Raw genomic sequence first — 27472 nt, 5'->3', positions numbered from 1 at the left:
TTTAATATCATTAATGCCATACTTGTTACTTTTGCATAGCTGGTTCTTTTTCTGGAGGAAAATACCACAATCAAATGATGAAAATTTCATCCTTCCATTACAGTGAACCTTATATAAGGATCGACCCTGCCTGAGAACCCCACACACACTGGGCATGCTCACTTCATTGCATTTTCAGTCATAATTTTGTAATGTTCATCATCACATAAATAAAGATTATCTTCCGCTTTGTCAATCAACCAGCGAAGTTTTGTCCTGTATGCTATTTGCTTCTGAAATGTTAGGATTATACCCCAATCTGATTAAAATTAGGTCTCCACTGACCTTCACATAGGACAGTGGAGATCTGGAGCAATTGAGAAGTTTCATGTAGAAGTGGTCATTAAATGATGAACGAGTATTTAAATGATCAATGAATAACAAGTTTGGAATGTCTGCTTTATGTTTATGTATGTTATCAGTGTCTGAACCAGGGATTTACAAATCCACTTGTCCAACTTCAAGACAAGATGAAATTCATTTTGGGCAAACTCAAATTTGCAAGGCATTAGCCCACAGGCAAGTTCACATAATTGAGACAGGGATACAAGATATAAGATATTTTATTGAACATCGGTGTCCTGGTAAAATACAGTAACTCTGTGTCAGCTAATTTACTGACATGGGGTTGTGTTCAATACTGAATGCTTTTTTGTTCCGTTAGGTTTGCACCATGCACTAACTCTCCACAAAGTTGAACAACAAGCTTCCCTTTTACATTTTCACAGTCCCCATCCAGAGGGCTATGGCAGTTGATGTATTTGTCATGAAGTGGGATTGTCGGTTTGCTTACCACCGGAAGTTCTGTCCCCCCAAAAGCTTCCTATGAAAACACAAAGACGGTACAATATTTCCCTTAGCCCTCTCATCTCACACTACACCCAGCATATCATCAGAAAACGGCTATTAAATTTCTTCGGTCACGCATTCATTCACAGTGAAATACTTGTATGTTCTAAAACAATGTAATAAATCACGGTTACAATTACTTCTCATACATACATTCAATAAATTCTGTCACATCAGTATTTATTCCTAATCCCATTATACTAAACAATATCACAACAAGCAGACACATTTATTTACATTACAACTCATACAAAGTACACAGATATTCAATTATCCATGCTCTGATATATCCATACATCCTATTAACTAACCTTACACACTTCAACCAATTTCTAAATTAACACTTCAGGCATGTGTAAAATCTAATACACTGTATATTACATGAATAAATGCACTAGTTTACTACGAAGTAATCTAATAGCAAATTACAACATTAATTCTGACCACAGGATAACAATCTACATAATTCTCTACATAATACTCAAACTCATTTCTCAAATACACATGTAAATTAAACACTACAAAGGTAATTGTATGTACTAAATGATCCTTGTAATTAAATATACATACTGCACATAATTACAATTACAAAATTGTAAAATTCTGAAAAATCGAGCAAATAACTTACCGACCTTTATGAAGCTTTGTCTTGCCTTAGAATCTCCTATCCAAGTTTTCATGCCAAATTACGAGTTGCTTTCTTGGAGTAATCGTATTTGCTCAGCAATCTTCCCAGGATAACTAAATTTTTGCTTGCTAGTTAGAAGTTATAATTCTGATCGAAATTGTTACCACACCCTCCGTCCTAATTCCAATTGGACGTCTCTTTGATTCAATCCAATCAAACTTAGCAGACAATGTCCCTCTCGCTGTCTGTCCACATGGGGATGGATTTAGAACATGCTCTATCCTTGCAGGTTCCTCTGATCTTTGTAACACATTGTTGGAAAGTCGCTCGATCTAAAGCCTGTGCCGATCCAAGTGTTGGATCTTCTCTCTGGTCATGGTAACCTTGCATAAGAGATTAACTCTAGCCTGCAGCATGTTTAGACAGCAAGCATGGCTTGTATTAATACCTTAGTTTATATACAACTTATGAACTGGCGGAGCAAATGTGACATCAGGCTATCCTACAAAATAGATTCTCCACCTTCACACATGGCTCATCTCAAACGATCTTTATGCAAAGAAAAGTTTGTGATCGTTGTTGCCATTCGGAGAGGATCCACATCAGAGGTGTATGATTCCAAATGGAGAATCTTTTGTGATTGGTTTAACAGGAAACATGTTAATCCTAGTTGAACTTCTGTGGGTGAAGTGGCTGATTTTCAAAGAGTAGCAGTTCTTAGTTTCTGCTATTAAGGACTGTTTCTAACTCAAATTGTCCAAAGGCAATGCCATCGGGATGGATTCTCACTCAGCAGACCTGATCAGGTATTTTGAACTACATAGACCAGTATCTCACTGTCAAATTCCTAAATGGAATGTCTCTTGGGTCTTTTGGTTTCTTGATACCCCCTCCCCCAAATGAATCATTGTGTGAAACTTCCGTTGAGAAATATACTCATTAGACAGTTTTCTTGCTTGCCTTTGCGTCTGCAAGATGGAGCAAGCTTCATGCCCAATCCATAGAGCATGACTGGATCAAATTCAGTGGGAATTAGGAGTCAAATTCTCTACATTGCCAACCAGGATTTTTGAGCAAAAACCAGGTTCCTTCCAATGCTCCTCCTCCTACTGAGATCCCCAGTCTCAGCCATATCTGTGCTGGGGATGACCAATATAGACTATTCCATCCATTGTCTTGTGCTTTTCTGTGTATTCCTTGTGTTTATTTTATTTATTTGCCAGTTGGACAGTGTTAGCAATGCAAAGCAACAGGTATGGTATTATAACCAATATTACAATGTTTGTGGGTGGAGGGACTATGTGTGTGTGTGTGATTAGAATTTTTAACGTAGCTTTAACAATTTTTCAGTCATATCGCTATTCTGTCTGCATTGTGGCAGTTTTTAGTAATGTCTTGCACTAGGGCATCGTGCTGCAGACATGTAGCATGATGTCCCACCCAGTCACATTATCCTGACACCAGGCCGACCAGTCCTAAACCTAACCTCTTAGTGCTGAGCGCCAAGTGAGGCAGCTGTTAGTACCATTTTGTGTAAGTCTTTGGTATGAATCAGCTGGGGATCAAACCCATGACCTCCTATTTCCGAGGTGGTCACTCTAACCACTAGGCCACTGGAGCATTGGGGGAAACTAATTTTATTGATGTAATAAACCAGATTCCCTACTCTGCCTACCACTGATGTTCCACTAAGTTAGACTACTCCCTCAAACTAATGAAGAGATGCAAATACACATGCCCAGTTATGTGTTGGGTTCTCAGGCAGGGGTGGTCCAGTGTTCTGGAAGCTTCTGGTTCACCAGAATGGGAGGATGAAATCTTTGTCATCCGGTCAGAGTATTTTCCTCCCAGAAGAAAAGGAGTAGCTATGCAACAGCAGCAGGGAACTATTACATAATAAAAATTAGCTTCTTTTTTTTTACCACCTGTTCATCTGGGATAATGCCCACAAGAGGTGGGGGGTTTGCCATAAGATATGACCCCATCAAAATAACCTTTACTTCATAGGGGCAATACGATCATTGTGATAGTTGTGCATTTATTATACAGTCCTGAAAAATCAACAGTTGGTTCACATATTTATGGAACCTGAATTGAATTTTAAAATTCTTCATTATGACCATACCAGTTAAAATGGTACATTTCTTCAGTTAGAGCAAACTGGCCACTGTAAGAAGAAAAATAAACCACATCCTTCATCAAAATTGAACCACCTTAGTAAAAATTCTAGATCCACGGCTGTGAAATACAAGTTTATTTTATACCAGCTAAATGATAACATGGGATACCAGGTGGCTGAGTGGTCTAAAGTGCATGTCTTTACTGATCACTGCCATCTCAACTCTATCAACATGGCTTTGAGTGTCTGGCTTGGGGTGGGGTGCGTGTCTGGCTCAGCCAATGTGGGTACCTTTGAAATCTTGGCAGTTTGTTCCATTGAGTATGTACTTCTTCCCAGGATTTTCTTGATTTCTTCCTCCACCACTTACACTAGCCGCCATGTATAGCCTATTCTGTGTTGAAAAGGGCATCAAACCCATAACAAAAGCAGCACATAATAACACAGGTAGTAGTAGGAACTTCATGTTAATCATAATGATAGATATTTTTTCGTGTGCAGTTGTAATTGATATTAACTTGTGTTGTATTTACATGTAAGTGAAATTGTATGCATGAGCTGTGCAGTTGTTTGATTTTAAAGATGTCACACTTTTGTATTCATTATCTAATACAGTCCGAAATCATGCTTGTATTTGATTGTAACAAACATTAAATCAGTTGTATTTTATGTAATGGCTTGCACCCTATCTCAATAGTTTCATGTTTGTCAAATCAGTATAAGTATTTGTCAGTCTGTTTGACTCTTTGCATTCTCTCTCTCTCTCTCTCTCTCTCTCTCTCTCGGTATATGTGGTTATAATATATTTTTTGTGTGGAATTTTTTAAAAGTTTTAAATCGATGTTTTGGTTTAGTGTTACACATTTTCCAAATACCCTTGATATTAACCCTAATAATTCGTTTTGAGACGGCCGTGTTATCATGTATTAGTGTTTGGAGACGGCCCCTTGATAACAGATTGCCCTATAATTGTTGATAGAAGAAGTTTGTCATGCTTAGTGCACTGCCTTAGGCAGGAAACATTAGCATAATAAAACTCCCTAGTGATGAATGCCAGACAGGGCTTAGAGTTAATGAATCACAACCGCTAGGCAGAAGGCTGTATAGGCGAGATTTACACAAAGAAACGGGGTCAAGGAATAGTTAGCGAGTGTTGTCTGCTGTTCTCCACTACTGTGTACGAAAGACCATTACTGTGCTGTGTACGAAAGACCTGCCAGCCCATTCTTTTCTTGCTTGCCTGCCTGCTTGCAATACACTTTATTGCAGCGATAGAACAGGCAGTGAAACAGTGAGCGCACTCTGTATAAACAGCATATGGGCACAGGACTTATTCATAATCCTGGAGTATTGAACACGTGTGTCAGTTTATGTCTGTTCGAAACAGTTGGTAAAACTATCAAAATCCTGGAGTAGGCGGTTGAATATATGTTTACGTTGTGTGGTGGACATTCACTAAAAGGTAGGTCCGATCTCCACGTTTTTGTATTGTATATTTATGTGTACAAAAAACTACGGTGCTTTTAAACATTTATTTAAAGTATGTTTTGGACCATTTTATATTTGAACCAAAACGTGGACTAAGTTGACGCGACATAACTCCGTTCCTTCATAGCACTCTTGTATAAAGAGTAACCCCCATTCCTAGTCCCACAACGATCACCCGATATATTAAAAACATGTGCTATGTCTTACATTGTAGGACTATCCACATTCCAAATCGTAATACTCTTATTTTAAGAAAAGTTTTGATAGTTCTGAGATAATAATTCGAAACTGACAAGGTAATACAATATTTTTGTATAAAAAAAATAAAACTTCTACTGGCATTCATTTATCATGGAAACACAGAGGGCATGGTTGTGAATTTCATTGTGCTGGATAGACCTGTCTGAATGTGAACCAGTATTCTGTAAACAATTTGCTCTTCAAGGCTAGTTGTTTAATTTATTTGTTTTGTGTTAAATTATTATCCATCACGTTAGCGTTGAACCTAAATTATTTGGTTGTGCATTTTCGAACGGAGAGAGCAAAAAACCGACATCCTCCTGTTTGCGTATCTTGAAAACAGGAAGCATCACGTATCTCATCACTTGTACAACGCCTCCTTGCGTGTGGAGTACTCGATACTTTTGTGTTTGTCATAAATAAGAATTAAATTTAACAAAAACATCTGGATACGTGCATTTTAGCCGATTTTCCGCCATATGTCGCTTTTTTGATAAAACACCCAACAGTTTCAATGATTTCAAGACCAGCATGGCAAGGAAATAAGCTGACGGGTCTCATCGTAGGGACTTGTAAATTAGGCCCCTAAATGACCGAAAATTTTAAGGGACACCTTATCTTGGTCGCCTGAATCAATCTAATGTAGTATAGGCATGCCCATGTTCGGGTTGAATTAAAATTTACATTTGTTACCATTGTATAGTTATAATGGCTCTATTGTCAGCGAATTTGCCATTGTCACTACTTTCTGTATGTACACAGTTTTACACATAAAAGCATCTGCAAGATTAAATAATGCAGGCAATTATTTATTATTTACTGTATAAATTAGTCATCAGAAAATTGTCAACAGAGATGGATATTCTTAATATGCTGCCACGTGATACTTTACGGGACCAATCATTTGATTTACGTTGCGCGAGTAGGTTGACTTAATTACGATCACGCTAGCAATATTATTATTCTTGTAATGGGTGTAATTGTTTCTTTTAACATTTTTTTTTTTTAACGGCAAGTTGTGGTCGATATGTAACGCATACCCAGTCCTCCAGCAGTTTGTACCCACCCACCCTCTTCACCCCCAGCAGCTAGGCACATTGTTAGATGAACAATTTCTCTTATGTTATCTTTGTCAGTCCTGGCAACTGACTACAGATTTTCAAGTCCTAAGATATGTAGGCGTGTTGTATGCTGCCTCGGCACAAAGGTGGCTTGGAAGTGCCAACAGAAGGTTACGTTCTAGAAGCTGTATCATTGAATTGCACAAAAACTAACACGGGAGTGTAATGCCTCAAAATAAATATATAATTAAGTGGAGCAAGATAAATTAGAAAACGAAAGCATGTTAAAATTATATTCAATGACAACAGAAACTCCAGCCGATTCAGATAGAGAGGTGGCTATCATGTTTGGGCCTGTAAACAACAGCACTACCACTACACTGCCCAAGATCTGGTGAACGTTTTGGTGCCAACTCTTCTAATATGAATTTAGCCCCCCCCCCCCATCCCCATCTCCTTATTTTCCCCATATTACAGCCCCTACTTGTCCTCGTTGGATTATATAGCCACAGGCTTGTACAATATTAATAATGATTTTATTTAGAGATGGGTATTCGATGATAAAGACGAATCTATGTTGATAATTAGTTGCGGGGGGGGGGTCGATTTTTATGTCAGTCCATAAATAAAATAATGTGTTGTGTGTTTCACTGCTGCATAAGATCTGGTATCCATTTTTATCACAGTAAATAATCATATAGTACAGTTTCATATTGACCCTCAGATTTCATGAAAATTGAGATATTTAATTGTATGATGTGTGTATTAGTACAAAAGGAGTCGGACATTTGATGGATAAAACGTGCCAGATGTAGTTGTGTAGTGGAGGAAAAAATGAGCAGATGTAAACGGTTGTTATCCATACTTTGTATGTGATCATGGATTTAGTAAGGAGTGCTTCTCTCTGTGGTTCAGACAAAAATAGCTCGGTTACTTGTGAGCACTGATGTCATTGCTAGTGATTAGATTACTGATATAGCCTGGCAACCAGCCAATCTCATTCAGCCAAACATTCCCTAAACGAAAGAGGCTCTTATGGGTCAGTGCTGTAGGACAAAGGTGGAAATGTACCACTATATTATCCGCAGCAGTGAATTCATATGGAAATAATTGCAGTTGCATTGAAACTTGAATATAGAATAAGGAAGGTTGGCAGATATGTGTCTTTTCCTTTCAGCTTTGGGATGAACAAAAACTATATTTATAGTATTATTACGGTTGAACACATGAAATGACTTTGAGCTGACGTGTATGTTTTAAGACTTGTTACCTTTAGATAAGTGTTAGATAGCCCCATCATGCCCCCGACTGTTCTCGCCCAAGATTTTGATCTGTATAACCGTATATTACAAATTAATATGCAAGAGAAAACAATAAAGCCCAGTATGACGCATATGCCCAGAATACACCAAACCTCTTGTACGAAGCATTGTAAAGATTTTATTTCCGAGATTAGCGTTATATACTAGTTCTAAATAATCTCTCGATTTCAGAGGAAATCCCCCCAGCTGCTGTCTCCTCTCAGGAAGCAAATACATTACATTTGTCTAGACTACATCATAATAGCTGTACTTGAATTTGCATCACCTGTAGGCTTGGGATATAGAATATATACGTACGTGAAACTAAAGAAGGCAACCTCATTCTTGTGAGATGCATTGCCTGTTGATGTTTTTGAACCTTTCAAGTGACTGCAATTTATGTCCAAAAAAAATGACTGCATTTGAGAGATTTTATCCTTCTTGTCTTTTGTTTTGTTTCCAGTCACTTAGGGCAATACTCAGCATGATATAGCCTGTATTGAAATAATGTGCCTTTAAATCTATACGTATGTACACCTACTACATGACTGGTGTTGCATGTGCTGATGGGGGTGGGGTGGAGCAAATAAATATACATGCCATCATTATGCTCATTCTGCCACCAGGGTTACCTAATATGACAACAGATTGTTACTAGTGTATACGGGTGTGCTTGTATCAACAGAACATTACAAATCCATTTGCCCTAACCTCCAAGACCAGGCAAATTCAGAATGCTTTGTGTTCTCCAAGTTTTACATTGTGATCAATCAGCTTTTCCCAGGGCAAGCAGACTTTAATAAAATTTAAAAAGTTCTGACAGAGTAAATGCAAAATATAAAATGAATACTTATTATTTGTATGGCATGGGCCTTGGTTGGCAGAGTGGCCTAAATTGGTCACCTTTACCAGTCACTGTTATTTCATGACTGTGGGTTCTGGTCTTGTAATGGCCAATGGGGGTATTTGAGAAAAATGCCAGTGGCTTCCCATGATTAGATGGTTCTCGTCTGGTCTCTCCCCCCCCCCCCATTTCTCCTCCCTCAATAATAATGGATGCCATGTATAGCCTATCGTGTGCTGAGAAATGGTGTTAAACCCAAAACATGATGATATATATGGAAATCTGGATTTATTGTTCCGTTTAGTGAGTTTCACTTTGGATTATTGTTTTAAATGTTTGTGGAGTTTGAAGTAAAACATACAGCTGTTCTGGAAATTGTTCTCACATGGTTGTCTTTTGTAAGTTTAGATTGTTTGCAGAAATAAGGTCTGATTTATCATTGCAAAACATAAGTATGTACATATCATCACCCAGCAGAATAAAGTAGACTAACAACAAAAAATTAATTTTCCCTTTTTTCATAGACAAAAGGCAGTTGTCTTGGTTCCGGTCAATCTGGATTAGTGAGCCGGACTTCTGTGCGCAAGTCTAAACAAGAAGTAGGATCTACAACCTCATCATCACCAGCATCAGGGACTTCTGTGTCTCCTGCACCCACTAGTACTTCACAGCAGGGTACAGACAAGAATGACAAAGGTATGTTCTTTGTATACTCGTACAAGACCAGGCAAACTGCACAAACACATCTGCAGCATCATAATGTTCCAGCAGATCTGAGTGTCTTTGGTGTGTTAGGAGTTATCAGTAGAACAAGCAATATAGACCCTGATTTACCATGCAATAATCTAGCACATTATGACAATTGCTGACCTTATTTAGGGCACACGAAGTTTTATGATTGCTGAAGAAATTTCCCTCCATGTAGCACAGTCCAGTTCTGTAACTAGCTTGACCTTTAAGATCACATGTCGATGTTTTCCTGTTATATATTAATGTTGTTGTAAAATTATGTAATGTAAACCACTCCGGTGGCCTAGTGGTTAGATCATCCACCTGAGATGTGGGAGATCGTGGGCTCGATCCCCAACCGAGTCATACCAAAGACTTACAAAAATGGTACTAACAGCTGCCTCGCTTGGCGCTCAGCATTAAGAGGTTAGTGTTAAGACTGGTTGGCCTGGTGTCAGGATAATGTTACTAGGTGGGAGACATAATGCTACATGTCTGCAGCATGATGCTCCAGTGCTAGACATCACTATAAACTGTCACGCTGCAGATATCGTATCGATATGACTGAAAAATTGTTTAGGCTACGTTAAAAATCCAAAACACACACACATGAAATGTAAAGGGTATTTCAACTAATTAGTAATTTATCATTCTACTATGCTGTCACCCCAACTGGTTCAGACATGTAAATTGGACCAAATGCACCCCTTTTGCAGGTCCTTAGAGGTGTGTAATGAGACATTCATTTGTGCCTTGAGAAGGCTCCCATGATGAGGTTCTGGGGATTTTCTTTTTTGACTTTTTAAAGAATGCATTTTCTATTGGGACTCTGACTTTTTTAAAAAGGATTTTACCTTTTCTTTTCTTTATATTTTTATTTATTCCCGGGGGGGGGGGGTACACGCACAGATACATTCATTAAAGTTTTCTGCAGGACTAGGTCTATGTATAGCATGTGTCCAGGAAAAAATGTACCTGTAGCTTTCGGGTTTGCATGCAAACAAAGCAATTCATTGCCTTTTGAAATCCAGTCATTTCTGGGTTAGGTAAATGTATACATGTACTGTCAATAAAGAACTTGCTGTGTGAGCTGTCGTCATGCTGCAAGGTTAAGGAAAAGCCTCTAGGTAATCTGAAGCCATGGTTTGTTCATTGTATGTCTTTTATTCACAGACTTGTAGTCTGAAGTAAGGTCTCTTTGTTGCCTCAAACCTTAAAATGGGTCACTTGCCACATTTAACCTAACTTAGAGGCACCTTATGGGGATATATGGAGCTATTGTCCTTATGTACAATGTATTGGATTATCAGAAATAGACTTTAGTGATATTTTCAACATGAAGAAAACAAAACAAAAATGGTTAGTTTTCTACAAAAAGATAGTGTTAACCAGCTTGTGAAGTCATCTTTTTCTCTCAGTGCCCACAAAACCTTTTTTTTCAAAAGGGCTATTGTGTATATATTTGATTGAACATCCACATTTAATCCATCAAATGCAGTAAAATACTTAAAGTGCAACACCATCATAAAAAGTGACCATGGTAAATAGAAGAAAAAAAGTAAGTTTAATTTTTATATATAGATAATTTAAGATGAAAACCTCCAAATACTTTGGTATTTAAACCATGGAAATTTCTCATCTTTGTAAATTCTTGTACATTAAAAAAAATCACATCAGGATGATTGATTAGCTCCAGTAGACAATCCCTTGTAACAAAAACTACACAAGACATTTCCTCAGTACATACATTCTATACTTGACTTTTGATTTAGCGCAAAAAATGCTTAGTGGTTAGTGCACTGCACTAGTCAACAAAAGGGTGTGGTTTTGGAATCCTACTATTAGATCAGCCTGGGTCAGTTATTGTGCTTTATCTTTGGGCTTAGGACTTGAATGCCTCATTACGGAAAAACATTTGTGTTCCTGTACCGTAAAATACCAAACCAAATATTATGTATACAGTTATAATTTTAAAATTTCAATTTTTGCATTGTGTACAAAAATAACATGACTGGAAAACATGCACTTGAAACCTTTTTTTATTTCCTCATCTTTACCATGCTGTATATTGAATAGACAGGTAAGCTTTAACATTTGACAGTAAGCAAGTAGTTCAAGTAAATTCATCAGCGGAGAAAAATAAACACTATAGTTTTAAACGTTTCTTTTTTTTGGGACCGGTTTAGGGTTATAAAGAACTCCTACTATATGAGGCTGTACACAAATATACATTTGCCTTTGATAGAACAGAATTGAACTGTTTTTCCTTAACTGTGCACAGATTTTTTTCCTCCAACATTAAAATTACTATGGAAGGCCAATGCTTTGAAAGAATTGTAAGTGTAAAATATCTGTTCTATTAAGTCAGTCTGGGCCAGGACAATAAAAACTCTGCATTGATGAGGAGATTGATGGTCCAGAAGACTTAAATTCTACATGTATTGACTGTTAATACTTTAGTATTGACTGTTAAAAATTTAGTACTGACTTAATAATTTAGTACTGACTGTTAATAATTTAATATTGACTGTTAATAATTTTGTACTGACTGTTAATAATTTAGTATTGACTGTTAATAATTTAGTGCTATCTCAAATTATCTTGAGCACAAGTGTTTAAAATTTCCCAAAATTTATTGAACCAGATGATTTACAAATTCTCAAAGACTTGATTGTGAGAGTCAGTAACACTTTTAAGTTGTGAATTATTTTTTTTATACAAAATACAGTTCTAGCGATTTTGGCGTAGATATAGATTTTGTATGCTAACTTTGCAAAATTGATTTGGAACTCGACAAAATAAATCTCTTAACAGTATGTTAGGAAATTACATAAAATTGACAGTAACTGGGTGGCTTGGGGATGCTTCCCCAACTGGGGTACAGAGGGCAGCAAAAGTAGCCAGTTGCTTGGGTAGACTTAATTCAGTCAAGTAGCTACCATTGAGTTGTAAGTTCCATCATATTCCTACTAAAGATACAAAGAAAGCTGTATATAGACTTGTATTTTTAGATTTTAATGTACAACATTTGTACACCCATGTTATGATGTACAACATTTGTACACCCAATTATGTAAGAGTAGATGCAATCCTGTTGACTACTTGTAATTAGTTTTAAATTCTGCTGACATAATTGTGTTAATTGGCTCACTTTCAGGTCCCACGAGATTGCCATTTCTCAGTATACATTTGTTTGTACCCCCATACCGATTTCAATAACAAAAACGTTTAATGTGATAAAAAGTGCACAGAGCTAAGTCAATTTAATCATTGATTGATAATTTGTAACCTGACTGACCAGAATGGCACTAATACTGGCATCCCCAGCACCTTTCATGCTTAACAGACTTTCCATACTAACACGGCGCCATATTGCATACACTGTGGGCTAGTTTATTTCCACCAGACAACATAATGATGGTAACTGCCAGATAATTCCATAAATTACCATAACGTTGAGAGTTTGGAATCATATTCCTTTGCACACATGAGCATAGAAATTAAATCCATGTGAAAGGCCAATATGTTGTCGTTCTTTTCCTTTGCTTGCTTAGACATTGTCAATATCGTAAGCAGATGACATACGTATGTACATCTGTAGTTGTGCACACACCCCGTTGCTGAAAATGGACTTGTCAAGGAACTGGAAATGGATCTTGAGCATGTCCATTTATTATATTGAAACACACAGACGATGATGGTGTTAGGGCCACTTTTCTCACAGTCCGGTTAGAAATTATAAATCAGTGAATGAATCGACTAAGTTCTGTGCACTTTTTATAACATTAAAAGGTTACTGTTTTTTAAATTGTTTGGGGGGGGGGTAAAAACAAACAGGGAGGTATATTAAGACTATAGTTAGTGAACAGGAGTAAAGTGATTTAACCATAGTTCCAACCCTAGCTGATCTGATGGTAGGATTTGAAACCATGCAATTTCAAACACTAGTTTGGCATGCAGACCTCTGGACCAGTGCTGACTTTTATATGTATGAATTTACAATAAGGGTTGTGCGAAGTCTTTCTTTAAGGCATTTTGTTAGACTTCACAATGGTAGGAAACTAAGAACTGAATGCTTCTCTGTAATAGGTGAGCAGAAGCATTGTTAGAATGTTGGACTCGTAATCCTGAACATGTTTAGGACCCATCCATGCAGCCTGTATTGGCTGTCTTGGTATGCCCCTGGATACTGAATGCATACAGCTCCCATTTTATTTGGATACTGTAGCATCATCTATTTTCATGAGTCTCAGTTTGTATTGAAAGAAAAATTGTGGGTACTTAAGTGTGTGGTTTATAGCCTATCAGAGTTGACATATTTGTAGGCATTTAATTTCATGGAAAAACCTGTACTAACACCCCAGATAAAGATTACAAAAGAATAAAACCTTGGCAGGCGTTTCATTAATTGAAACTATTACCACATGTATGGACACAAATCGTACACACAAGGATAGTCACTGATTTGATAGATTCAAGGGAGCTGATACAGTACACTACACTAAGCTAATCTGTTTTTTAAGTATATATATGATCTCTTCCTTAAAACATTGTCCATAAATTTCTACGATCAATTACATTCTGATGACCATGATATTAACACCATGGGTAAAGAGTGAAGTCCAGCGTCTAGAGCCATATCATTTTGGATAATGTCATTATTCCATGTGTGTACGAAACACAATGAAACCCTAAATTTCTCCCCCAAAAATTCAATACTAAGGTACAAAATGCATGTAGCATCAAAGCTCTAGAACTGGCTTTATTGTGACAAAACTCTGAACAAAACTAAAATTGAAAAAAGTGTAGATTTTCTATAACTTTTCCCAGTCGCTTTTGAAGCCATCATTACATGCACTCACTGGGGAGCAAAAAATCGAGGTGCAAGCAAATTTTAAAGAGTCAGGAGGAATAAATTGTAACTAGTTCATTAGCCCAGTATAAAATTATTTTATATTTTATAACAAGTGCTACCGAGTTACAAATAGATTCCAAAATTATTCTTTAAATAAACTGATATGCTTGAGTAAAACTTGTGTAAAAAATTTCTACAGCTCTTTGGATTTATAAAGGATTTGTCACAAGCAGTTGGTTCTCTTCCAAATCGGCGCAGAAAAGGATCCAGAAAAAGATTATATCAAATTATTCTTGCCAATGAAATAAGTACGTTTGAGGTGACATTTTATCAAACTGCACAAAAAGTAGGCCAATCTATGCATCTGTGATCCCTGTATAGGTATTTAATGCATACATTGAATTTTTATCTCTGATCTCCAGTGTCTCAGGGTCTAAACTACAAGTTCAAAATGATAAAACAACGCATTTGTTTAATAAGCTACACTAAATCATACCCAAGCTGCCTGATTACAGGATATATTGAAATAACTTTTGTTCCTGCAGGAAATGCTGTATCTGCAGGTCAAGTTACATGTATTACTTGTACGGAATTCATGTGCCTTACTGGGTTGTATGTACAGCCCTAGGCAAATATTCAGTATGGAGTCACCCAGCCTACCATTACATTTACTGGGTGGCTGCTGTTTGTCCTATCTTTTGCTCGTGTAGATAAATATTTGTGCGTAGATATGAGAATCTTATGGATCAGTCTCTGGATTAACAGGTCTAGTTTTGACATTATAATAGCTTGTGGGTGTACTTGAAAGAGATAATGGTAACACATAATATTTTATTGCACAAAAGGTAAAGATCTTTGGTTGCATAGGTCTTTGTCTTTGTTGTATACAAGTGCACATTTTTAGTTTACTTTCAGAAAAAAAGAAGTTTTTGATTTTGGTGTTATTCATGGTCGTCACAGTTTGTGTCAGTTAATAGCTTTTTTATCTTTACATATACACATGGAAAAAAACACAGATTGGTATTTAAAAGCCATTTCTTTTTTGCCTCATCTCTTATTGTACATCTTTTTAACTAATTGATCCTTCAGGTTTTATTATACATTTTCAGCATGTGACAAGCAGAGTTTGAGATCAAGACCACAGAAGTGTGATCGAAAAAGGCGCCTTGAGGATACAATTGACATAGTAGGAACAAAGAAGAATTCTGGACATTGTTCTAGAAATCGATCACAGTCAGAAGAAGATGTAAATAGTGGTAGTGTTGCTAAGAAGGGAACATGTTCTGATTCAGTGGAATCCACACCTCCAAAAACTTCCCAAAGGACTACACCATCAAAAGAGGCCAATAAGGCAGGAGAAGTGAAAGAAAAAGAAATTTGGGTTGATAAGGGTAAAAGTAAAACGAAAGAGGTTAAAAAAGAAGCATCAGGCTCGGAAGATCAAGTGGCTTCTGTTGATTCATCACCCAAAAAACATGTAGATGCTGCTATAAATTCAGGAAAATCAAGGTCCCCAAAGCAGAAAGATGATAAAACTTCACCCTCACCAGTTAAACTGGACTTCAAATCAGATGACAAGGGTGTAGGTAAAATTCCAGGGAATTCAGGGAAAAACAAGAAGGAAAAATCAAAAGAGCAATGTTTGCTTGCAAAAGGTAATATCAGAAGTGAAAATAGTGAAAAACTTGACAAAACTAAGACTAAAAAACCTCAGTTATATTCCCTCAAGCAATCTTCCTCTGAAAAGGCTGCGAAGAAAGAGAGGGAAAAAGTTATTGAGAAAGTTATAGAAAAGGTAGTTGAGACTGTTGTAAAGAATTCAGCTGAAAACACGCTACCTACAGCATGCAATCCCAGTTTGTCTGAAAGCCAAAATTCTTCAGGAGTTGAATTGGACAATCCTAGGAAATCGCAGGATACTATGCACTATATAAAAAAGAAACAGTTGTTATTGACAGGGGGTAATAATTCATCTGATAAACCCCCTTCTTCTATTCCATCCAGTGCTAACATTGATGTTAACCATTCAGTCACTGACCAGATTGCTAAATTAACACGAACAGAAAAATGCAGAGTGGATGGTGAAGAAAAGTCATCATCTACCTCAGCTTCTGTGTCTTCCTCACCCACATGTGATTTGAGTTATGAACGAGCTGATTCTTTCAGGGATTATAAACCTGTGAGGTCTGAAATAAATTCCTCAGTTAACAATATTCATAATTCAAATTCAGCTTTTGTTAAGGTTGAGGAGCGATCACTCTCAAGAAGCAGTCAAAGTGGACGATCCAGTTCAGGTTTAAGTGATGAAATCAAAAGGTCTAATTCACATTTGGAGGATTTAAGAAGTTCAAAACAAAGTCCTTCTTCAAGTCCACTTATTGTGGACAGATCTGAACCTGTAAATCCCTACAGGGACCCTGAGCTTATGCGTAAAAATCCTGTGCAGAGTAATGTGCAAAGCATGCTGGGATCACACAAGTCCTCTTTTCCTTCAGTTCACACACCTGTTCCAATTCCTCAACAAGCATCAGGACTTTCCACATCCCCAGCTCTTTCACATGCTTCCTCGCACACCCCTGTAATACCCCCAGTAGGGTATCCACCCCAGCTTCTGTCAAGCATGTTGCCTCATGGAATTCCACAGGTGGATCAAACCACACTGTTGCACCACCGATTAGCACAGCAACAACAGCTTGCGCTGGCACAGTACACATCAGCAGCTCAGGCCCAGTTACTGTCCATGTCATACCAACCACATGGGAGTCTCAATAGCAATCAGTTAGAACTCATTTGGCAGCAGAAATATCCCTCAGTCCCTGTGCCCCCACCATGGCTCCTTGCCAAACATCAAGAGGAACTAGTCCGGGATATGGCACTGTTTAGAGAACGCGAGTTGGAACGTGAACGTCAGGAGAGGGAGCGCCTGGAGCGAGATCGATTAGAGAGAGAACGCTTGGAAAGAGAACGAATTGAAAGGGAAAGGAGACAGGAGAGGGAGCGACAAGAAAAGGAAAGATTAGAACGGTAAGTAGGAATAATAATAATGACTATTTTTAAAGAGGGCGACACACTTAGTTGGATGGAACTAATCCTCCTTGTGGCCATTATATGCATATTTACACACCTGCAAACAAACACACATGCACACACACACACACCAATGTTAATAAGTTTTATATATATATATATATATATATATATATATATATATATATATATATATATATATATTTATATATATTGATTTTGGATGGAAAGTTGGTTAGCTGAAATTCTTAAACTGGGAGTGTATCCTTGTTTTCCTTCTTCGCTAGCCAATGTTCCGATAGCCCTATCTACATTTTTGTGGATCGAACAGCTATATTGGTGTTTTGTCCTAGCGACATCTAATTGGATTTCATGTGTTGCCTCCCTTGATATATAATGCCAACTAATAAATAGCATGGTGCATTGTACATCGGCTGAAAACGGTGGTGGCAATTAACCTAAAATGGATACTTGGTAAGTTTAACATCGCATCTGGTCGATATGCCGAGGTATAGATAGGGTTATTGGAACCTTGACTAGCGTAGATGCCTTGTTTTCTAGTATGAAATAGTTCAATGGCCATATTATTGAAATTTTGTTCACCAGTGTAGCCTTTCTCCAAAATATTTGTTCACTTTTGACAATTTATTATATTTGGATGTTTTTCAGCATTATCTAAGATGAGTCTGCAATATCTTTTTTTTATGCACGCAGAATAATTTGTTAATATGTTTGTCAGAAGTGATTCCACAGCTAACATTACGGTAATATAGGTATTCTTGTATATAGCATTTTTAACATGTTTAGTTCATAGGTATAGCCTTGTCTTGCTAAATAGCCACAGCCATGAATTGACTTTATGATGTAAGACTTAAATATGTTCATTCCATTGCAAATTGTCGACAGTCACCCCGGGGATATTGTCATGGATAACCATTGGTAGACAAATCCCATTGAGAGTAGTTTCCAAATTTCCACTCTTTTGTTGGATATTAATCATTAATACTTGTCTGTGTTTACTTTCATGCCATTTTCCCTACACCAGGAATCTAAGTAAGACTGTCAGAAGGGAAAGTTTTAGGTCTGATTTGAGCTATTTGAAGTCTGATGTAAGTCAGGTAGATGAAATACAGTTGCCTATTTTAATTGGCAGATCACATATGAATTAAGGAAGAGGAGTGTGCCTAGGATCACTCCATCTTTATTTTTAAAAAATACCATTTATTTTGACATAATATTTTGTCATTGTTAGATATGAACATTGATGTAAACCAATCAATCATGGAATTGTCACATTGTTAAATGCATATTTTATTGATAAGAATAGTATGATCAACAAGGTGAAATGCTTTTCTAAGATCAGCTTGTATGGTTCCAACTAATTTTCCTTGATCTAAGGCAGTAATCCATCTGTCTATCATGGACACCAAGGCTGTTCTCTGAATCCTGATTGGTTTCACAGGATTCACTGAAGAGCATGTACTTCAGCCAAAGAAGCACTCAGAGATTATGAGCACAGTCATCATTATATCCCCAACTGGCATTCAGCAGATGATATCTGTCCCATTTATGAGCACATCTCAGATGATGAAATTGTTGCAGATGTCAGAGGGGATAATGAAGCTGCACAACTGGAGCCCGAAACCAGTGATGCTAATGATGATGATGATGGCACCCCAACTCCCCCACCAAAAGTGTTAGAGGCAGTTGACCATCTAGTAGCCAGTTTGAGATGGCTGGAAACTCAAAATATGGACAGCGTCAAAATCCTCCAAGTCAGAAGCATTCTTGACTTTGTTAGAAGCCAATAGTTCACAGCAAAGAAGCAGACTCCACTAGACAGATTTTTTAAGAAATAATGAAATTTAAAATTTGGGAGTTATGCAGCCAGATTGACTTTGCACTTTGAGCAATGTTTAGTGTTGTAGTTTTTATGTTTCTTTCGATATTCACAAGATCTGAAGTAAAGGTTATATGCACACTGAAAGCATGTGTTGATTGTTAATTATTCTTGCAGTAGTCTATCGAACAAATAGGCATACAAGTGGTAATTATTGGGAATTTACAATGTATATAGATACACGGAAACGCATACAAGCAATTCTTTGCAGTATGAAATTTGTACAGACAACATTCATAGACCCTGGAACGTAATGAACTGTACATGAGCTTTGTCTTTCTTAACCTAAGTTTGCTGTTAATTTTTTCCATTGGATTTAGGCATATAATGAGCTGTGACAAAATGATTGAATAGTTTCAGTATGTATGCAAATTTTGTAATGGAATTACATGTATTATGGATTAGCTGCATGCCATGACGGTACGATATCAGATGGTAAGTAAACGGTGTTAATACTCTGTTCATGATATATATTAGACCTTGAATTCAGGCAATGATCTGTGACAAAATTATTGAATATTTTAAATCTCTGTGCAATTTTTCAATGGAATTACATGCATTATGGATGAACTGAATAACACAAAGGTACAATAGTAAACAGTGTCGATACCCTATTCATGATATACATTAGACATGTATATGTGCCAATGTGTTGTTCTCTGATAAAAGTAAAATACTATAGAACCCAGCATTAACGCAACTCTGCTATTAACATGCTCCAATTTTTTAACCCCAATTATTACATTATAGCGGGGTTGCATTGTATTTGGAAGTGGAAGTTATTATCATGCTTGGTTTTATTGTTGGTAATACAAGGTGTGAGTAATGGTCTTGTCATCAAGTATGGTCTTACAGTTGGAGTTCTGTGTTGTGTTAAACTGCATTGTTATCAAGCATGGTTTTACATTTGGAGGTCTGTGTTGTGGGAATAGCCTTGTCATCCAGCATGGTCTTACAGTTGGAGATTTGTGTTGTGGAAATAGCCTTGTCATCAAGCATGGTCTTACAGTTGGAGATTTGTGTTGTGTTAAATTGCATTGTTATCAAGCATGGTCTTACAGTTGGAGGTCTGTGTTGTGGGAATAGCCTTGTCATCCAGCATGGTCTTACAGTTGGAGATTTGTGTTGTGGGAATAGCCTGGTCATCCAGCATGGTCTTACAGTTGGAGATTTGTGTTGTGGGAATAGCCTTGTCATCAAGCATGGTCTTACAGTTGGAGATCTGTGTTGTGGGAATAGCTGTGTCATCAAGCATGGTCTTACAGTTGGAGATTTGTGTTGTGTTAAATTGCATTGTCATCAAGCGTGGTCTTACAGTTGGAGATTTGTGTTGTGGGAATAGCCTTGTCATCAAGCATGGTCTTACAGTTGGAGATTTGTGTGGGTATAGCCTTGTCATCAAGCATGGTCTTACAGTTGGAGTTCTGTGTTGTGTTAAATTGCATTGTTATCAAGCATGGTCTTACATTTGGAGGTCTGTGTTGTGGGAATAGCCTTGTCATCCAGCATGGTCTTACAGTTGGAGATTTGTGTTGTGGGAATAGCCATGTCATCAAGCATGGTCTTACAGTTGGAGATTTGTGTTGTGTTAAATTGCATTGTCATCAAGCGTGGTCTTACAGTTGAAGATTTGTGTTGTGGGAATAGCCTTGTCATCAAGCATGGTCTTGCAGTTGGAGATTTGTGTTATGGGAATAGCCTTGTCATCAAGCATGGTCTTACAGTTGGAGTTCTGTGTTGTGGGAAATTGCATTGTTATCAAGCATGGTCTTACATTTGGAGGTCTGTGTTGTGGGAATAGCCTTGTCATCAAGCATGGTCTTACAATTGGAGATTTGTGTTGTGGGAATAGCCTTGTCATCAAGCATGGTCTTACAGTTGGAGATTTGTGTTGTGGGAATAGCCTTGTCATCAAGCATGGTGGTACAGTTGGAGATTTGTATTGTGGGAATAGCCTTGTCATCAAGCATGGTCTTCCGTTGTGTTTTGTAAATGTGTTGAATATATCATTTATGTTTTAAAACAGATACATAAACCAAAATTCAAAGTTGCTGGACATTTTTATATATCATTATTCTACCAAAGCCCCCACCACACCCATTACAGTACTTTAGTAACTTTTGTATAAACCAGCTCTATATTGAAGTCGTGAAGAAGAAAAAACATGACTTGTAATAAGTTTGTGAATAATAATAATAATGATCAACTGGGGAGCTTAATACCATACTAGACTGTATTTAGAATGTCATATGTAAGCTAGTATTGATACTATTGTTGATCAAATTTTCTCAATACTTTTGTATGCTCAGTACTTGCTGCATATCTAGGTATTTCTATTAAGGTAAAGTGGGCCAAAGTAAATGAAAGAAGAATTGCTTTAGCAGGCACCAAGGCCACAGTTATTTGGTAGCTGTCAGACTTTTAAAGTGAAAGCCGAACAAAGATCAATACCTGTACAAACAACACTTCTCCTTCTCCATTAGAGAAGTCCTGTTAGATAAAATCACTATTGACAGCAGAATAGCAATTGTTGGTCTTGTCTCTGGAGAATTTTCTGAAGTAAACAATATTTGATTGTTTAGAATAGTCAGTAGCTAGGAAGGTCAAAAGGGGGACAGTGCTCTGAAAAGATCCCAAAAGCAATATCTTCCATGTTATCCAATAGGAGGGTTACAAGAATCACCACCACAAGTCACACAGGGTTTTATTGATTTGAGGCAGTTAGTTGGGGATTATTGGGGTAGGGCATAATTGGCATTTACATTTCTCCATTTTCCAGGTAGTAAAAATAAATTGGCCAGCAACAAAAGGCTTTGTTAAAGAAGCATTATACAGTGCTTCTGTTAAAGTTATTTATAAAGGTCACTTTGAGCCATTGTCATTTTTCAAGGGATGAAATGTAAAGCAAAAGGACAATAGAAAAGAAGTTTTGATTCCATTGGGCTTAGCACAGTTTTTCAGTGCATGATAGTTTATACAAGGTTGCCTGTATATTTAGTGGAGGAATGACCACTGACCCATGGCAAGCTTTCTCACATACCCACATTGGTTGAGCCAAGTCATGGGCAGATAGGTGAGATGTTTGCAGATCTGTAAGGGTGAATGCCTTGGACCACTAAACCACCTTGGTCCCCTTAGAAAAGAAATAATCCATTGGTTTTGTTGGCAAGGATTCTCATGATTGCTTGTAATATTTACCTGTGCCATATAATTAAACCCATTATGTGCTTACATGTGCTGATGATTCCCAAATAGTTACATCAGTTTAGTACTGTCATCTTATGTTTCATTAAAAGAACAGTGCAGGTGATTTTTTTTGTATATATTTTGTATAGAAATTGTCAGCAACAGTTTGAGAATTTAGAAAATGTTTGTTTCAGACAATTTGTATTTTTTCATCAGAGGTGATTCATTGACTTAAGAGCAATTCAAAACTGATTAGTCTGGGTTTGGAAGAAGCTTAGTTTTTCTGATTTGACATCGGTGAAATTGCTTGCCGAATACAATCCACATCAAAGATAACTACACCTGATTTGTCACGATTAGGGATGAAACAACACCTCTGCCTCATATTGATATGATTCAGGATACAAAGCACACAAAGCATTATTACACTTCAGCTTAATGGAATTTTCAGTTTTCGCAGGTCTGACATTGTTATGGTGGTGCCATTTGTTAAGTGCGGACATATTGGTTGTATTTCCAGTATGCCGATTACAGACAGACAGACATAGGCTTAGTATCTGTTCATATTTTATTCTTATCCATGACAAGAGGAAAAAAACCAGACTCTGTTTTTTGTGATATTATTCCAGCCTTTTGGTTCTTCCTCAGCCAGGTATACTTGTTCTCATCTGTGGCATATCTTGTGCTGAAAAAATGGCACTGAACCCAAAGCAAGAACATTTCTCTACCAAGGAAAGACTGTCTGACTTGATTTGATACACCAACACCATTTCTGCTTTTAAAGCACCCATCACCCAAACATTATGGGCACTTTGCACCTGCTTCTTCAATTCTTAATATAATCCCTAAATGTTTTTTTATAAATTTACGTGGTCATCTTCTAATTTATTTGTCAGTAATTTATCCAAGATAGCCTGCACATTTCTTTGTTAATGTCAGTTGTAATCGGATCACAATTAAATCTCCGCTGCCCTACATGAAGATCTGACGACGACCTCTTAAGGGTCATGTTGTGGTGACCTTTGAATTATTAGCCAATGGAAATGCAGCTTTCAAAAATCTGAAAGTGAATCAACACTCATGCTTTCCTTCCACACTGCTTAGTTTCCAAACGCGAAAATGTAAGACTCAGCTTACTCATTGATAAAATGAGCAATTATGGTAATAACATAGGTTGCCGGAACATGACCCCTACGCAGTTGATGTCGGTTGTTTTTTTGTTTTTTTTTTGTTTTTTTTTTTTTTTGTTTTTTTTCTTTCTTCTCCACACTTGTGCAGAATATAGTTAAAATTCATTGTGTTTTGCATAGCAGTAAAAACAATCTTCATATTCTCCAAGTACTAGTTTCAAACAGCTATTGATTTTCTGACCATATACATTGTTTGACAGATGCTTGGGGAACAGGATATAAAAACTGTTAACATCTGGTTGACAAGTGCTTAGCTGTAATTATGGACAACACTTGACATGTACCAATGACATTCACTCTAATTCTGTACATCCATATTAAAAGCCGCCCCCCCCCCCCCCCTTAAACAAATGCTGTAAATACTTTGATAGAAACATTTCCAGCCTGGCTATTCAATTTTCACAACTCCTTTATTGGTTGACTGGTCCCAATGATGTCATTTTTGCATGGTGTAAAGTTTTATTAGGATTTCAGTGATTTCAGATATGACCCTTTTGTAATAGTAATGATACAGGAACTTTAAAAAGTATATCACAATAGCAACATAAGGCAAGGTACAGTTTTCTTGTAAATTTGCAAGCTTTTTGCCCCCAAATGAATTGAGCCAATTTGTTATGGAATGTAAAAATTTTTTTTAAAAAAAAAAGGCTTGCAGTTTCTTTCAGCATCCCCAGTGTGGATTAAGAGACATTGTAAGTTGTGTCACCTTATCAAGCTGGTAAATCCATTACTGGAGTTCATTTTTTTTAATAATCCTGTGCGCATTTTGGAATGAAAAACTTTTCATCTCAAGTTCAATAAGATCTTTTCAACAATATAAGGCTCTTACCTCCGTCTGCGTGGGTTCGAGTCTCGGATTCGGCTACTGTGGGTATGTGAGAAAGCTTGCCAGTAGCTTCTCGTGGGTCGGTGGTTCTTTCCGGGGTTTTCCCGGGTTCTTCCTCCACCATTAATACTGGCCGCCATGTATAGCCTATCGTGTGCTGAAAAATGGCGTTAAACCCAACAACAACAATATAAGGCATAGTTTTATTTTTGTTGGCGTAGTCTTTATTACCTGCATGTACACTGTGATCCAGGAGGTTTGAAATAAGTTGGATTGTTGGTGTTTTATGGCAAAGCAATACAAGTAGGCAATTTAGTATGGTAGCCAATCCAGGCAGAGTTGATGGTAGGATTCAAACTTGATGTTCAGCACACTATCTACTGCATCACTTTTTTTTCTCTTGCCATTAGTGACCTCAAACAACACACGCATTTCTGGCCTAATCGACTGATATTTGTTAAAAGTGTCAGTTGTCAGTTTATAAAGAAATACATTTATTGATGAATTGATTTTCTTCTTTATAATTGAACTTTTATTAATAAGCTAATTTGTGTTTTTGGACTCAAAGATTCAAAACAAACAACTTTGCCAGATTAGACATATCAGAGATGACATTTTAGTATATTAGGGATGACATTGGTTTATTAAGCGTGACTGTTAGTTTATTAGGGATGACAAATTAGTTTATTAGGGATGGTTGTTTAGTCGAAAGGAATAAGCTGGGTAATATACAATTTGAATATTGGTACCTGTTTCTACTACAAAATATTACAAGTAGAGTGTATATATGGCCACAGTGTTATACACTACATAAACACCCATCACAGTAAAGGGTATGGTAACAAGAAGAACTTTGTTTTACATTTCAGAATTATTACTATATATCTAGCTGAAATAAACACTAAGGACTTTTACTAATGGTTTATTATCTTAAAAAAATTGGAAACTTGAATTTTTTACACAGCAGTATGTTGAGCCTGAAGCTTGATCCCTGTCATTGGAAAATTGTTTGAGGATCATTCTGAAAATGGCAACTTTAGAGATTAGCATTTTTGGTATCACATGTCTTCCCCAAATGCTTTCATATTGACTGAGATGGTCATATTGATCTTATGTAATTCCATTCAGCATAGCTGCATTGATTCAGCCTTCCCCTTCAAGGAATACAGCCATTTTGAAGATCTCAATCACACTGCCAGCTCAATCAATCAAGTGCTTTGTGCTCAATAAATCAAGTGCTTTGTGCTTCAGCTCATTTAGTGCTTTGTACTCTGTGTAGCGGGGTTTTGAGATGTTCCCTTTAGGAAGCTTTTGACCTCCCTGTGGCTGCACTTATGGATTCTCTGGCTGAATGCCTCTTTTATTTCATATCTTTGCAAGTCATTAAATTACAACATAAATTGTTCCTAAAATAAATAGTCCCAGGCACTTGTGACAGCCTGCATCTGAACAGTACACAGTACTGGGTGTATGAACCCAATCAATGCAGGCAAAGATTCCATTGATCATCAGACCCATAATGCATTCAGAACTGGGACTGTCGCCACTTGAGAGTTAAATGGAATCATGTTATTACAATACAGTTACAGCCTTCTTTCCATAATCGGAAGAAAAACCGAGGCTTGGATTGGCATTACCAGGAATTTGATTCAAATCAATAATGACGTTAAAACCCTGTATTAGGTTAGTGGCAAAGTTGAATGCTGAGATTTTTGTTAAGTTTCATTGTGTAATGATATTCAGTTTCTATGGGAACAAGGACTTTGAAGAATATTCAGTTTTGCTGTTGAGAAAGTAGATGGCCAGAAATGAGGCCTGTTTTGTAACTATGTTACTGCATCCTCGAACATCAGCAGACTTGTAAAGAGCCTTTACACTATTGATGTAATAGGCAGGGAAACTTCAAGTGGGATGCCAAAACAGGGGCAGGTTATTTATCAGAAGGACAGTAAACATAAAACACATTTAACTCAACAAACAAGAAAATATTTTGTGGACTGGAGAAATAGCATGAAGTTCAGGCAGAAAATGAGTGTTACTATGAAAATTACTTTAAGATTTGCAGTCTTACAAAGTATTACTTAGTGCACTAACATACAGTAGTAAATAAACTGAAACATGTTTAGGGGGTGGGGATTTGGCCAGACTGCTTCATAACCTTCTATTTTCTTGGCTTGAATAATGAAAAACACATTAAGATTTTTTAAGTTGTAACTAGATTCTTTGCAGTTGAAGAAAGCCATCAAAGACATCAGGTTGTTATGCATCAGTTTTATTTTTTTTTTCAAAATTATATACATAACCAAAAATCTGTTCTCCCATTGCCCCAGTGTTTCTGAGCCACATTTTGCAAAAGAATGAGTTCCATCAGACACAAACTTTTGGAATCTTAGGAGAAACATGCATACACTTTAAAAAAAAGAAAATTGCCATACACATAGTTGTGGCTTGCGGCGATGGTAGTCTTCTACTCCTCTTAAGCCCGACCCGGGCCAAGTTATACCAAAGACTTAAAAATATTTTTAAAAAAAGGGTACTAGCAGCTCAGCGTTAAGAGGTTAGTGCTTGTTCTGGTCAGCCTGGTGTCAGGATAATGCAACCAAGCCGGGCATGATACTACACGTCTGCGGCATGATGCCCAAGTACTAGACATCACTATAAACTGTCACACTGCAGACATCGTAGCGATATGACAAACATTATTAAGCTAGATTAAAATTCCAAGTCACACACACACAAATTGCAATGTAAATAATTCATATTTTACAGAATTGTGTGTGCTTTTGACCTTGATCTTTTAGAATGAGCAGGACAGAAAGGATACATTGTAACCTTTCATGACAGATAGGAGTACCTAGATTACGTTACTGTAATCACAAAATAGTTCATCAACTGACACATAAGCAACTAAATTTTTGTAGCTTCCTAAAGTAACATGAAAATGACACCTGAAAACAATTTGTAAAATGGTTTTGAAACAACCCCTATTAGTCTACATGTGAACTCATGCAAAGGTGTTTTCACACCTTAGCTTTCATACATTCAAACCATATGTCACTTATGTCAGTGATGAGTAATCTTAGCTTTACAACACCATGTGTAAGGGTAATTCACTGCTTAATTTAAAGCTTTTGGACTGATTCTCATCCTTTTGAAAACTTGTAAAAATTCAACTGCGTTTTCTTGTGGC

General features: G+C 37.0%; 1 protein-coding gene across 1 annotated transcript in view; it reads left to right on the top strand.

Annotated features, from left to right (window-relative positions):
• LOC149794699 (uncharacterized) overlaps positions 1–27472 on the top strand; it is a 265989-nt gene that overhangs the window by 182404 nt on the left and 56113 nt on the right. The window contains exons 7-8 of the mRNA XM_089964317.1: positions 9094–9265; positions 15263–17177. Of these exons, the coding sequence (XP_089820443.1) occupies positions 9094–9265; positions 15263–17177 (2087 nt within the window). The remainder of the gene's footprint in view (positions 1–9093; positions 9266–15262; positions 17178–27472) is intronic.

This window comes from Sinohyriopsis cumingii, chromosome 7 (genome assembly GCF_028554795.1).
Source record: "Sinohyriopsis cumingii isolate HCF-2022 chromosome 7, ASM2855479v2, whole genome shotgun sequence".
NCBI lineage: Eukaryota > Metazoa > Mollusca > Bivalvia > Unionida > Unionidae > Sinohyriopsis > Sinohyriopsis cumingii.
The sequence above is the reverse complement of the archived record's forward strand: the minus strand, read 5'-3'. Positions and strand labels throughout refer to the sequence as shown.